We start from the raw sequence: 13449 nt of genomic DNA, 5'->3' as shown, positions 1-13449 counted from the left end.
AAAGAAGTTTACCTATATCTGCCTCTCAATAATCCCTCAGTACCTCAAAGCCTTTTTTCAAAATATTTCAGGTTGTTGTTTTTTTTTTAATTGGAGTGTAGGATACTAGATTAACTTACAACCCTGAAGCAGCTCAAAAGCACAGTGTTTTGCTTTCTGTCCTACTCCTTCTTAAAGCTGGCTTGCATATGCTTATCAAAAATTGATTGCTATCTCTGGGTTCTGGAAATCTCCACCCACAAAATGTGGATAGCTGTCTGTAGCTTTTCTGCATTATGTGCCTCACAACTACCAGAAGACGTCATGTGCACAACTGGAGAGATGAATCCTTATCTCCACTGGCTTCTTGTTTTTGAACTGACCTGAGGCCTCATTCTTCCTGCTTATAATTGCTCTTATACTGCTTATTCTGTTGCCTTACAAACATGTTTAATTCTCGTCCTTTGCTCTGGATTTCAGTTTCAATCCTGAGACTGGAAGGCAACACAATCTCTTGAAAAATTTAATTCATGTGGAATCTGGTGGCTTCGCTTTGCAAATGTCATGTAGCAAAACAACAGATGATTGTGGCCAAAACTGTAATAACCAAGGTTCTTTCTGGGTGAAATAATGCTGGCTTTTATTGGGAAAACCTCTGAATACAGGCACTTTTTTAAAATGTTTTTTCTCTGAATGTCTCTGTTGCTCCAGGGGTACCTTTGTTTGCCGTACATGGCTCTGCAGCAGCATCATCTCCTGTCGGATGTGACAGTCCGTGGCTTTGTTGCAGGAGCTACCAACATCCTGTTCCGTCAGCAGAAACACCTGAGTGATGCAATTGTGGAAGTATGGACCTTTGCATTTGAAATGGGGGAAGAGTTGGGGAAGCTGAGGTTCTGCTTTAAATGTAGCTTTACAGTTTCACATGTATGCCTGAATTTTGAATTCCTTCCATATGAAATGAATTCTCAGCTGCAGAAGTTTGTTAAATTTCTATGACTTGAGAGGACAGGATTAGATCGGCTGTGCAAAACTATTGTTTATGTTTTTATATGTACCTGATATTTGAATTCGCAGGGCACTAGTTAATTTTTTTTATTTGTGTTGGTGATGTAATTTCATTTTTCATATCAAGTTTTTTTTCATGGCTTTGTAGTGAGGTCTTTGAAAATTTGCAGATGAGAATCAGATGCAGGTACTAATTTGACTTCCATCTGATTTAATCAAGAGGGTAAAAACACAGTATCTAAAACACCCACTGTGTCACTTCTAGCAAATAGACAAAACTATATACTCAGCATCTGGTAACCTAAGATGGTTCCATATAGGTAATCAACTTAATAAATAGAGGTGGTAATCAAAAAGCACCATACTTCCCCTGCCAAACTCTCTGCCAAATCCTGTCAAATAAGCAGCTTTTACTGTGTGTCAGGGAAATGATCGAATTCTGGATAGATCAGAGCAGTATCTAACTTTCTGGGAACAGTTAGTTCATTATTTCTTCGGCCATTTGTTTCGTCTTTGTATTTTGGGGGAATGAGTGTTTAGATTTAGGTAGCAATATGTAGCAGTTTAAGTTTGTATAAGCAGTTATATTTAGATAAATGTTTACCCTTGGAATTATTTCAAACAGATAGAGGATGCTCATGTGCAAATCCATGATCCAGAACTCCGTAAGATCCTGAACCCAACAACTGCTGACCTAAGATTTTCAGATTACTTGGTGAAGCATGTAACTGAGAACAGAGATGATGTATTCCTTGATGGCACTGGATGGGAAGGAGGAGACGAGTGGATCAGGGCTCAGTTCAGTGCTTATCTTCATGCACTGCTTGCTGCTGTGCTGCAACCAGGTAGAACAGATACCTTGTCTAGGGATGGAGATGAGGGTGGACGTGTCAAGCATTTGCTCTGTTGCTGTTGATGTGTGGTCTGTCAGTGGATCTCCCTCTGCCTAAAGTTTCATTTTAGGCTGCTTTTTCAGTTGTCTTTGGCTATCCTTGTTATTTCTTCACAAGCTCGTTATTAATCCTTAGTTCACAGTCTCACAGACACTTTCTTATTAGAATGTCTTCTTCTCCTTGATTTAATTAAGTTTTCCTCATAAGTAGAAGTACCTGAAACTTGTATGTGATGAGACAAATTTGAGTGTCTTCTAGACTATGTTGCAACCTGAAGTTAATTTTGGGAAACTGCTTGGATTCAAGGAGACATGAAGTTAAGCATCTGTCTTCAGGAAGTTTTGCTAGACTGATCCAGCTCTTTTCACTTCTTGCCATGGTCTGAAGTAGAGATTCACATACGTAAAAAGTATCTACAGGCTTTATAAGCTTTTGTTTCCTAAAAACTTAACATTTTTTGCTTTACCTCAGAAGGAATTCTCTGTGTTCCATCCTTTTGGGTGAATATAAATAAAAGAATCAGTGGTTTTTTTAGTTGTGGAAAATGTTTAGTTTGCCCTGTATTTACCCTGTTAATTTCATTATCATGATGATTTTTCTCTATTCACAGCAATTAAATTCAGATTTTGTTTTGTGGTATATGTGAGAAAACATGGAATTGAGAACCTGATTTTAAAGCCTGGAAGATGCCAAGTTGTTGGTCTGACAAAATTAATATTTTAAGAGGATTACCAGATTGATATGAAATATCAGGGTTTTCTGGGAACTCATACTACTTCACTGGCTGGCTGTTAAATTACTTCCTGTAGTCCTCAGTGTTTTAAAGGGATTGTTGTTATGATAAGTTTGTTCCACAGTATTTCCTACTGCAATTTTGGAATGGATTTGGGAGTTACTAAATTTGAATGAGTAATAACAGTACAGTACAGCCCAATGTATCTGACCAAGACCAGTGCAAATTGTTTTTTTGTTCTTGGTTGCTATGTGGCCATTCTTTTCCGTTTCCTGTCACTGCCCAGAGAAAAAGTCAAGAGACATAGATTTGGATTTTTTTTTCACAGTTGAGGTCTTAGAGCTTTATAAATGAGTAAAAATAAGAAAATTAATTTTTTAACACTTTTTTTTCCCCTCTTGTCCTGATACTATATATTTTTGAGACTTTAAAATAAAAATAAACCATTTTTGAAGTACCCAGGTTTTAGTACTGGAGTTTTAATTGTTACTGACTTGATAAGAGTCTGGAAAAATGAAATTTTTCTTACAAGAAAAAAAGTAATTTGTCTTGTAATTATTACATCTCTAATGAATTTCTTCAAATTCTCATCTTTATTTTAATTTATCAGACAATGAAAAGATTTTGTCAGACTTTGGAACAGCATTTGTAACAGCCTGGAAAAATACCCACAACTACAGAGTATGGAACAGCAACAAGCATCCAGCTCTTGCAGAGGTAAATTCTAGGTAAGGAAACTTTGTAGTATTTACTCTATTTCTGGGCAGTAGTTTTATGAAGATAAACATCCAGAGTCCAGAGAAGTGAAACTTGTTCAAGTTGATTGTCAGCTGTCCCTAGCTACAGGAAGTTTGTCATTCCTCAGGAATTGTCCTCCCATGGTTCTGCTTTTTATGAATTGCTTCCAGGTGTGCAGGGAGCAGCTGTGTCCAAGGTCGTCAGTGGTGGGCTGGAGGGGAGCTGGCTGTTTCGTGTGTATTTTCATTGAGAGATTTGACAGTGCCAGGCTTGGTACCACTGTTGGCTGTGCATGTGTTCTGTTTAGTGTGGGTTATTACTCTGCTGCAGGGAGTTTTGTTTGCTTTTACTCTGTCAGTTGCTGTAGTCTGAAAAAGGTTTCTCCTTAGACCTACAAAGCTCTTTAGGTCTATGTAAGGGATGTTTTCTATTTGCCATGTCATGTGTTGCTGGAAGGAGATGCTTTTGACCTAGAATGAAAAGGATGTTAATATCTCATCTGTAATTAGAAGGCACCTTTCAGGTGGTTCATAAGAAATCTGTCATTGACTAGTCACTGCAACCCAGACTTCTGGGAAGTGGTAGAGTAGTAGTCTGCAAAATATTTTTTAAACTTGTTTTTTGGTAAGTTACAGAGGGGAATATAGCCAATAATTGCTTGATACAGATTCATCACGAAAAAGAAATTAATGTTTTCTTGGGTTTTTCCTCCTCTTCTAGCCATCCATTCCAGGGACAGTACTCTGTATCAGATGTTAAGTTAAGGTTGTCACAGTAAGTACATAGTACTTTCATTTGTATTTTTTAGAGGTATGGTGAAATATCAGTAGCTGTAACTGTTGCTGTCATGAACTAAACAAGATAAGGGTTCAAATTGGCCGTCTTCATGAAACTATACTCAAAATTCTCTTGCAAAACACCACCACATCTAAAGATGAAACATTTGCCTGAAATAAATAATAATTAAAAAAAAAAGGCAAATATACTATTTTGTGCTGGACTTTACATAACACAGTCTTGCTTTTTTTGCATTGCAATTATAAGGCTTTTGTATGTTTATGTTAAAATTTGTCAATTAAAGCTGTTAAAACTTTCATTAGTGATTTGACTTTAGGTCTCATTATTAGGAGAAAAGAGCTTTCTTTTTTTCTTTCTAATTAGCTGGTTTTTAATAGAGCATTGTTCTAAAACTCAAAGTTCACTGTATGCATAGTGAGATGTGGTTCAGTTCCTTCAATTTACAAGTTTCAAATGAGTTTTGCATAGCATTATTGTACCAGACTCAGATGAACTTTAAGTTGATCTCAACTGCTGCCTTTAAAATTGAAGTCTAGAACTCAGTGCTGCTTGTTTTTTCCATAGCTGTTCAGCTCCAACTGAAGCCAGAATTAAGTCTGGGGTTTAAGCACCAGGCAAAATGTATTCTTTTCTCATTTAGCTGTGCTGACCATAAAACAACAGCCTCTCTTTTTTTTATTAATAGATGATCTTTCGACAAAGTCTTAATTTGAAAACTCTGAGGTGTCTATAATGTTGGCCTGTTTTTGTCCCCTTGTTTGAAAGGGGAGTTACTAACTCTTCTGGGTAGTGTAACATTGGTGTAAAAGGACCAGTTGTTCTTAGTGTGCTTCTAACAATAATATTTTTACAACAGTACCTTTATTCTGCAGGTGGGACTTTGATACCAGATCCTTATCAAAATTACTTGCCTTTGCAAACTGAGCCTAGACTTGGTTTTGGTGTATTCTGTTTTTTCTGCTTTTTCACTCTACACTGAAGATTTTGAAAATGGAAAAAGAATGTGGCATGATGTGTTGTTAAGTTTCACATTAATGGGTTTGCAAAGCCTGAAATGTGGATTTGAAAGTTATAATTTAAAACTAAATGAGATTATTTTCAAGTGATTGTACTTCTGCAGTAGAACTGATGGCTTTTGTGCTTTTCTTTCCAAATGATGATCATGTCTGTCATTTTCTTGCATTTCTTTAACAAGACCATGAGTGTAATCTTGTCCTTGATCAAAAATTTAGTCTTGGACAAAGATACAAAGTGACCTCTATCTAGAAAAAAGGACTGATCAGTTACACTTGCTGTTTTGTTTAAAGGTTATGTATTAGGGCTAAGAATTCCCAAACCTACTGCAAATCTGACTTTGTAATTTTGATCATAAATGCATTTTGGTAAACATTTAGGAAAGATTGATTGAGCATTGAACATTGGGTGTTTTGATTTCCTGTCCTGCTGGCAGCATCTTTTCATTCTCTGAGAAGCTTGCCTAACTGATCTCTGTGTATGAATGCAGGAGTTGGGCTTGACCATATATGTGAACTATATATATATATATATAAACATATATATAAATATACATAAATATATATTTATGTATATATATATACATATACTGTGTACATCTGTGTGTAATGATACATACTTTACCTAGTTTATTTATACCTGGGAGTAATAAGTCAGTCAACTAACAGTCTTCAATATCTCTCTGGTTCAGCTCAGTGCAAAACAGTGAACGTGGAAAGAAGATTGGAAATGTGATGGTTTCTACCAGCCGGAATGTGGTGCAAACAGGAAAAGCTGTAGGTAAGAAATCTATTTAAAATCAGTTTACATCTATGCCGGATCTTTTTTGAGGAAGCATCCTGTTTTTCAGTTATATTTTGTTTTAGTCAAAGTGTACTTTATAACATGCACAAATCAAAGCAACATTTTGAAGGGTAAAGCTGCTGATTGAGGCCCCATATATTGTGTAATGGCAGAAAGAGAAGCAGCTAGATAGAGAAATTAGTGTACATTCCTTTTCCAGTGTGGCCTGGAGGTGAATATGGGAAGAGAGATGTTCAGGTAGGAGATCCCATGTAATCTGGGAAATACTTTGACCACCATCTGCATTGAGTTATTCTCAACTTTGATATCACTTTGACTGAAAGTATCCAAAGCTGGTTGAGATCAGAAAAAGTCCTTGTGTCAGTTTCTGCAGATTTTGCAGCAGTCTCTAACTTTCTGGAGAAACACTTGTTGCACCTGAACAGGGGCATCATCCCATTGTCGTCTTGCAGTGTGAGTTATGGGAGTTCATCCATTAAGGGGTCTGATAGGCATTTGGCAATAGCTGTGCCGGAAACTTTAACTTTCTCTTTTCTTCCGTTGGAGTCTGTCTCTTCTTTTTGCTGTGGTGCACTCTGGTCAAGAGTGCCTTTCAGCCCAAAGTCTACCAAGCCTTCCCAGGCAAAGGACACCATAGGTCATTTCTGCTGAGTTGCTGTGTTCAAGTTCTTTGAATATTTTCTGGCACAGACTCTGGAATTGGATTTTAAATCTCAAATTGGACAACTGATTGAGTAATTTTTTTTTAATATTTCTTTGTAGCAGCTCAGTAAAGATAACACTTCACTATTGATCTTTGTTTTGTATTGCAGGTCAGTCTGTTGGAGGAGCCTTCACAAGTGCAAAATCAGCAATGTCATCATGGTTTTCCACTTTCACACACTCAACCCAAAGCCTTGGGGACTAAATGCTGGTTTGGCAGAATGCTGCAGACTATTTCAGGTGCAATCTTTCTCTGAGCTGTAAAAAGACCACTCCAAAATGTAGGAGTGGCAATTACCTACCCAGGACCAAAATAAGGTATATGTTGCTTGCAAGCAGATGTGGAATGTTACTATTCACTTTCCCTAGAAGTATAGAAGAATGGTGTCACCATAAAATGGGATGGCATTTGCAGTGTATTGGTTATATTTAAAATTACTTCTTCTCTTTAAAACTGAGCCTTTATAAAGACATTAGCAAACGGGGCTTGTTGCAAGCCAAATGTGTTTGACTTCAGATTTGTACATTTTCTTGGATGTTGAAGATATTTATGTAAAGTAGTTCTATTTTTCAATCCAGATAGCCAAATGTTTGTGAATTCTTATTAGAAATAAGCAGAATAAAAATAATAATTCCTCTTTTAGGATGGACTTGAGAGAATCTCTGCAACCCTTAAAGGGTGAAACTTTCACACTTTTACCTGCAAATTAAAGTCAACAAGGTGCAGAGTAAGACTGTGGCTGACAAGGGTTTTTTTTCCTCTATCCTCTGTATCCATGTAGAGTTGTTTGAATGAATCTGTATTTTCTCTTTGTGTCTCCAAATCTGTGTGACAGTTGCAAAATCAGTAGTTTTTTCATGTTATACAGTAGGCCTTCATACCTTTGCATATTTTGGCTGAGTTTTTCCCCTGGGACGTGAATGAGATTCCAGTTGGAGAGATCTCTTCAGGGAAAGAATTACAAAGCATTTCTCCCAAACTGGGACTGGATCATAGACAGTGTTGTAAGTTACATGTAATTACAACATTAATGTAGTTGCATAGATATGAAGTACTAAACCCACCCAAAACTAGCACAGTAGCAAACTCTGCGTGGTTTGGTTTTTGTTTGGTTTTTTTTTTTTTTTTTCCCCCAGTAAAGTTATGAGGACTCTTCCAAATGAAAATCAGCTATATGGATTTTCTATGTCGACTCAGGGAATGTGCTGTTTGGATAATTGCCTTTTTCATAAGGAAAGTAACACTAGAATTGAGAGTAACTAGAAGAGCTCAGTTCGTATTCCTATGTGAAGAAATATAATAGTTTATTTGAAAAGATGTGGCATAATGCTGTATTTCCTATGTAACATGCATGTGGTGTTTTCTGTATGCAAGCCTATTGCACTTCCTATATTTCTTGATTCTAAGGGAGATTATTTCCTGTTCTCTTGCAACGTGTGTGCCTCTAGATGCCTTCTGACATCCCCACATGTTGCTCTTAACACTTTCTACATTACGATATCAAATGTTCCGACTTTCCTGTACCAAAAGGCTCTTAGTTTATTGCCTCATCAGTATCTGTCAGCATTTTGCCATGTTCTTTTCTGGGGCCAAGATTTGTAGTCATGATTATATTTCCTATTCCTCAAATGAAATGCAGCAGCTGCACAAGAGATAAACAGGAAAGCTCAAATGTTTTTAGGAAATTAAGTTTTAATTCCTTATGTGCATTTGTAAAGTTAATAGAAAAGCCACACTTGCATAACATTGTCACTGTTCAGCAACTTGGTTGTCAGTTTTTTTGCTTCAGTGATTTGAAAACATGGGATCTGCTTTAAAGCCTTCTTTAATTTTTTTTCCAGGACAGACTAGATGGAATGACTGTGGAAAACCTAAAGGCAAACAGCCAGTTTGAGTAGTTGGATTTGAGAAGGGCGAAAAAGGCCCCTAAAGCTCTACTAATTTATTGCTTCTGACACACAAGTAAAATGTATCTATCAAACTGCAGCTATTGCTCCTGGTCTCTGTGTGTCTTTGTATCTCTGCCAAAACTTCTGATGCTCTTTTCAGTTTTATTCCACAACTCTGTAATAGACATTTACGTCTTTTTAAAGACTAGGTATTACTTTATATACAGTGAATTAGGACTAGCGCTGTTTATTCATGGTGAGTCTAGAGCTTTCTGAATCAGCATGCAGATAAGAAAATAAACCAAAATAATCACTTGCTTTTGTGAAAAGCTTAACATATTATATGTGCTCTGGGATTTAAGTGGTCACAGTCCATGTTATAATGAAGACGGAAGAAAGGTTCCTTAAGTGATTTAAGCACCTATAAAACTAACTCCAGCAACTTAAGGCATACCTAGGTAGATTTAGGCTTAGGAGCTCACAATGGTGAGTTCTAGAAGCCAGGCAAGTGGTTGGTATTTACATGTACAAGCTGTAGAAGCAAGACCTTCAAGGATCCCGTTTCAATATCCCTGTCTTTGTCACCTCCTCACTTGGATTTTCTCTGTTGAATTCTCAAATGCTCCAAATGTATATGGCCGATTTATTAGCTCTCTGCATTCCCCTTGTTACCACAGATTCCATCGCTGGCCTAGGGGTATTAGAAAGCTGAGCTTTGTTTGTTTGTTTGTTTGTTTTCTGGTGGATTAATCTGAGGAAAGACAGAAGGAGGTGCCCTCATTGGCTGCGTGTTGCTTTGTACAGTGATTCTGTTGTGATATTTCACAATTTTTCTCTTATGGGCAAGAAGACCAGACAGATCTTTTTCTGCAGCCTTTTTCTCACTGTCCCAGCTGTCTCTGTTGTGGAACCAAACATACACTCTGATTAGGAGAATTTTCCTTTCGTTACAAATGACAGCATAATGTTACTCTTTTGTTACTCTTCAGTCTTTTTAAGAACTGGCACCCTGCTAGCAAGTTGGACTGAAATTTAAACTCAGATTTAAACAGTGATTAAGACTCTACAAGTAGATGGAGATGAAGTGATCTTCATAATTAATTTTCTTCATTAACATCTACGTTTGCTCTCCAACATTTGCTTAAGCTTACTTTTGGGCTGTAGGAAGGCATGCAGCCACTGAGGTTCATCTAAGCTCATGTAACTCTCTTCTTAATGCTTGTAACCTCTTTAGTTAAATCCAATGCAAATGCAAGTTATTTCCCTCTCCTGCTTTAATATTTCCAGTGCAGGCATTATTAATTATTCAGAAAGATTTAGACAGTCGACTTCCATTTCAAAAGCCCTGACATCTATTTCTGCACTGTAAGAAACAATGGGTCCTAAGTGAATTGGTGATAGTGCCTCTAATCAATCAGCTGCGAGTGTGTTGTTACAGCTCTGTCCTGATTTGATGTTGCAAAGGTATTTCTGGCTGTCAACATGCAGCACACACTGACTTACAGGTAACATAATAGCACACCTCTCAACTTGCTCTCATCGCAGGCATCAACCTCAGCTTTTTGCATGTGCCAGCATTTTGAGGAACTGCCTGTTGAGCATAGATACGAGATGCAAGTCCCCAAAACCCCACAAGACTTAAGTATTGCTGACCTTATATTTTGTTTGACTGTTCAGTGTCTTTCATCAGTCATTTTCATGTCATAACCTTAATTCCTGTACACATCTCACACCGGTTTCCTCAAATGTCACAATTTAATTAGAATTTTTAGGTCAGTGTTCTGGTACATTGCACTTGTTTGACTTGGTACTTCTGTTTCAAGCACCTTTGTAATTAAATATAATATTTTGCCTAAACAAGCTTCTGATTTCCATATAAATTATTACTAAGCAGAGGAACTAATGTGGCAGCATTTAGTTGTAAAAGTGAAGGTGTGAATACAGTTTTTAAACATAGGAACTATTGCTTGATAATTGAACATACAAGTAATGTATTTGATTTTTCCTGTGCTGCTTGAAAAATAAAATACATCCAGCCTGTTTAAAGTTCCATCTGCTCAGAAAGCTGTATTATTTTAGTAAATTAATTCTACCAGAAGACACTTGCAGGCATCTGGTTTTGATATTGGTAGCTGCTTGTAATTCACTGGCAGCCTTTTTGAAGTTTGTCTTCCATTTAAACTGATTTTGGATGCTGCTTTTTGCAAATTTAGGACAGAAGAATCCTCTAGAGTGACTTTTTATTCCCTGTGGGGTGCTGCTTGTTGTGAATTGATTGAAGTCCTCAGGAGGTCACAGACCTCTCTTACATCAGTAAGAATTTCAAGTACAACTAAAATTTTGGTGTAGATTTAGCTTCAAAGTAACTTGTAGTTTTTGTGGATTGTGACATCTGGTCAAAAGCAAGATGCTGTGTAAATCAATTGCTGCACATCCAGTTCTCTGCCATAGTGAAATGTTTTAAAACTTCAGAACTTCTACTGCAGCTGTTACTGTACCTGTCTGAGAATGATTTGGTAAATGGGTTTTCCAGAAGGAGGAAACTGCCTTGGGTAATGTTTAGATATGAATTGGACAAAGGTTATGTCTAGAGAATGGTTGCAATTCCCTAAAATTTGTTAAGGTTTTTCCGACCATGTGCAAGTAGTTGTGCAAAGACACTGAAAGATGAATTTACTTCATGGTTTTTATGCACTGCAGTTTCACTATCTTGCAGGTATTTGGTTTTCATTAAAAAGGGCAACATGAAGAGTATTCATTAAAGGGAGAAACACTACATTATTGTATTATGATTAAAGATGTATGACAAATTGCTTCCTGGTGTTTTGAGTCTTTAATGCTATATTAGAGAAGGGACTGACTTAAAATAGCAGGCACAGTGTTTTACCTCTGTGATGTTTCTTGTCTCAACCCCATTCTTTAACAAACATCAGAAGCAGTGTTTGGATTCATAACAAAATAGGGAAATGGATCACTTCTGTCAGTTAAATAGTGACCCTTACTCAGATTACATTATTCCCTGTAAATTGATATCATGTGTGTGTAACATCTGTACACAGGTGGCTTAATCTCAGTTGGGATGGAACTTGAAACTAGCTGTCTTAAGTCAAAATTGCTGAATCATACATTGCTCCTCTTGTAATAATACTTCAAAATCAACTGATCAAATAAGGTGGGCTTTTTTTGTTTTTTCTTCCACCCCTGAATTTATTGACTAATATTGATGAAAGCACTATTACTGTTTGCCTTAATAGTAGCAGAGAACACCTACACAATCTTCTTTTTTTTGTCTGAATCCAGATCACCAATAATGTGGCACTGCTTTCTGGATCAGGTGAGCATAATGAAGCAAGAAGACTGAAGGGAGAACAGTTGTTTGAAGTGAAGGCAGATGTACAGCTGTCATCTTGTCTTAAAAACTAATAGGGGAAATAACATCACTTGCATCCTATATGAAATAGATTGAAAATACTGGAGAAGAGAACTCAGTTGGAGAAGGGAACTCTGGCAACTGAAGAAATACACACAGAAACACAGTGGAGAATTTAAAAGTCCAGGCACACCAGAAAGTGGCAAAAAACCCCACTGAACTTAACATACTGCCTAATATGACCTGTGGTTACTGACTGTGCCGCTGTGAAAAATTTGTGTGTATATGTATTTTGCCGTGTGCCAAAGAGCTGGCTGAAGCATATGTCAGCTCTTAAATTTTGGTAATGGTTTAATGTTTTTTTTTCTCTTCACACTCCTCCTCTGGGTTTATAGGCTCTGTAAGAACTCTGCCTTGCTGAACTGAACTCATGAGAAATGTTGTAGGAGGGAGGTATTTTAAATACTTCTGAAAGTAGAACTAAACAGAACTTAATGTGGCTAATGTTAAGCATGAAGTAGAAAGAAACTGGTTTTAAGGGCGAGTCTGGTTTAGAGTCTGCCTAAATTACAGTTTCTTTCATGTAGGAATCCAGAGCGAAAAACAGAAAACAACTTGAAGGTAGCTGGAAATGGGAAACAAAGGAGGAAAAACACTGTCCTGGCTAGTAAGTTCAGTGGTCTAGAGGTTTGTCCACCCGTGTCCCTTAGCTGTACTGCAATGTGGCAGGTGCTTGTGCATCTTAACAAAGACATTGAGAAGTGAAATGAGCAATACTGTGAAAAACAGTAGTGCTTTATATCTTGAAATAATCTTTAATATGTTATCAAATTATTTTCACCCCAAATTTACCTGTCTGATTCTGTTCTCTGCAAACCTTGGCACAATTCACTGTCCCCGATCTGACTGATCCTTCACGACAAAAATGAAACTTGCAATTATGTATGTGTTTACTGCAAGAAAATGATTGAATGCATTAAAAATTAGCAGAGGCCAGATCACTTTTTTATTACTTTCGCTAAGGGAAACTGAAACTATATAAGACTGACTTAAATAAGCTTTACCAGAAAAGAGGTAAACTTCTTTGCAAATGTAGCAGAACTTGAGGACAGGAGTTGATTCACTGAAACTTAAATGTAAATGTACTTCAAAGCCAAGTACAGGTTGAATAGGCTTAGATGAGGCTGAAGCTTTGTGCTGGGACACTAGTTAGCTCTCTGTTGAGGCTTTAACAATATTTGCCCTATTTATGACATGAGAACTGCATTTTGTTCAGCTGTTGTCTTTGTTCCTGCAGAAGTCTTTCTCTAATTCTACCACTAGTGACCACTTCCAGGCAGATGACAATGCTTTGGCTGCACAGTTTCCTTCTGGAATTATGCAAGGCAAGAATTTAGACTGGAGAATAGCATTTGCCAGCTGTTTGTCTTTGGGGATGAATACTGGCTCAGCAACTAGCTGTGTAAGTGAGCTACTAGTATGTTTTTAGCAGTCACTAGAGAACTGTTCATCACTTGACT

At 37.2% G+C, this 13449-nt stretch overlaps 1 protein-coding gene across 2 annotated transcripts in view; it reads left to right on the top strand.

Annotated features, from left to right (window-relative positions):
- The window catches only part of AVL9 (AVL9 cell migration associated), a 41008-nt gene extending 29635 nt beyond the window's left edge, over positions 1 to 11373 (top strand). The window contains exons 11-17 of one of the 2 annotated variants that reach the window (XR_010722474.1): positions 691 to 825; positions 1613 to 1832; positions 3224 to 3341; positions 4072 to 4125; positions 5855 to 5943; positions 6780 to 7674; positions 8512 to 11373. Coding sequence is in view for 1 of the 2 variants with exons in the window: in XM_066192660.1 (XP_066048757.1) it covers positions 691 to 825; positions 1613 to 1832; positions 3224 to 3341; positions 4072 to 4125; positions 5855 to 5943; positions 6780 to 6874 (711 nt within the window). In the remaining variant the exon portion in view is untranslated. Of the gene's footprint in view, positions 1 to 690; positions 826 to 1612; positions 1833 to 3223; positions 3342 to 4071; positions 4126 to 5854; positions 5944 to 6779 lie in introns of both variants that reach the window. The other variant, XM_066192660.1, reaches the window with a different exon arrangement.
- Positions 11374 to 13449: the final 2076 nt, after the last annotated feature.

Source organism: Chamaea fasciata, unplaced genomic scaffold, assembly GCF_029207755.1.
Source record: "Chamaea fasciata isolate MVZ Bird 193981 ecotype frontalis unplaced genomic scaffold, bChaFas1.0.hap1 SCAF_1, whole genome shotgun sequence".
NCBI lineage: Eukaryota > Metazoa > Chordata > Aves > Passeriformes > Sylviidae > Chamaea > Chamaea fasciata.
The sequence above is the reverse complement of the archived record's forward strand: the minus strand, read 5'-3'. Positions and strand labels throughout refer to the sequence as shown.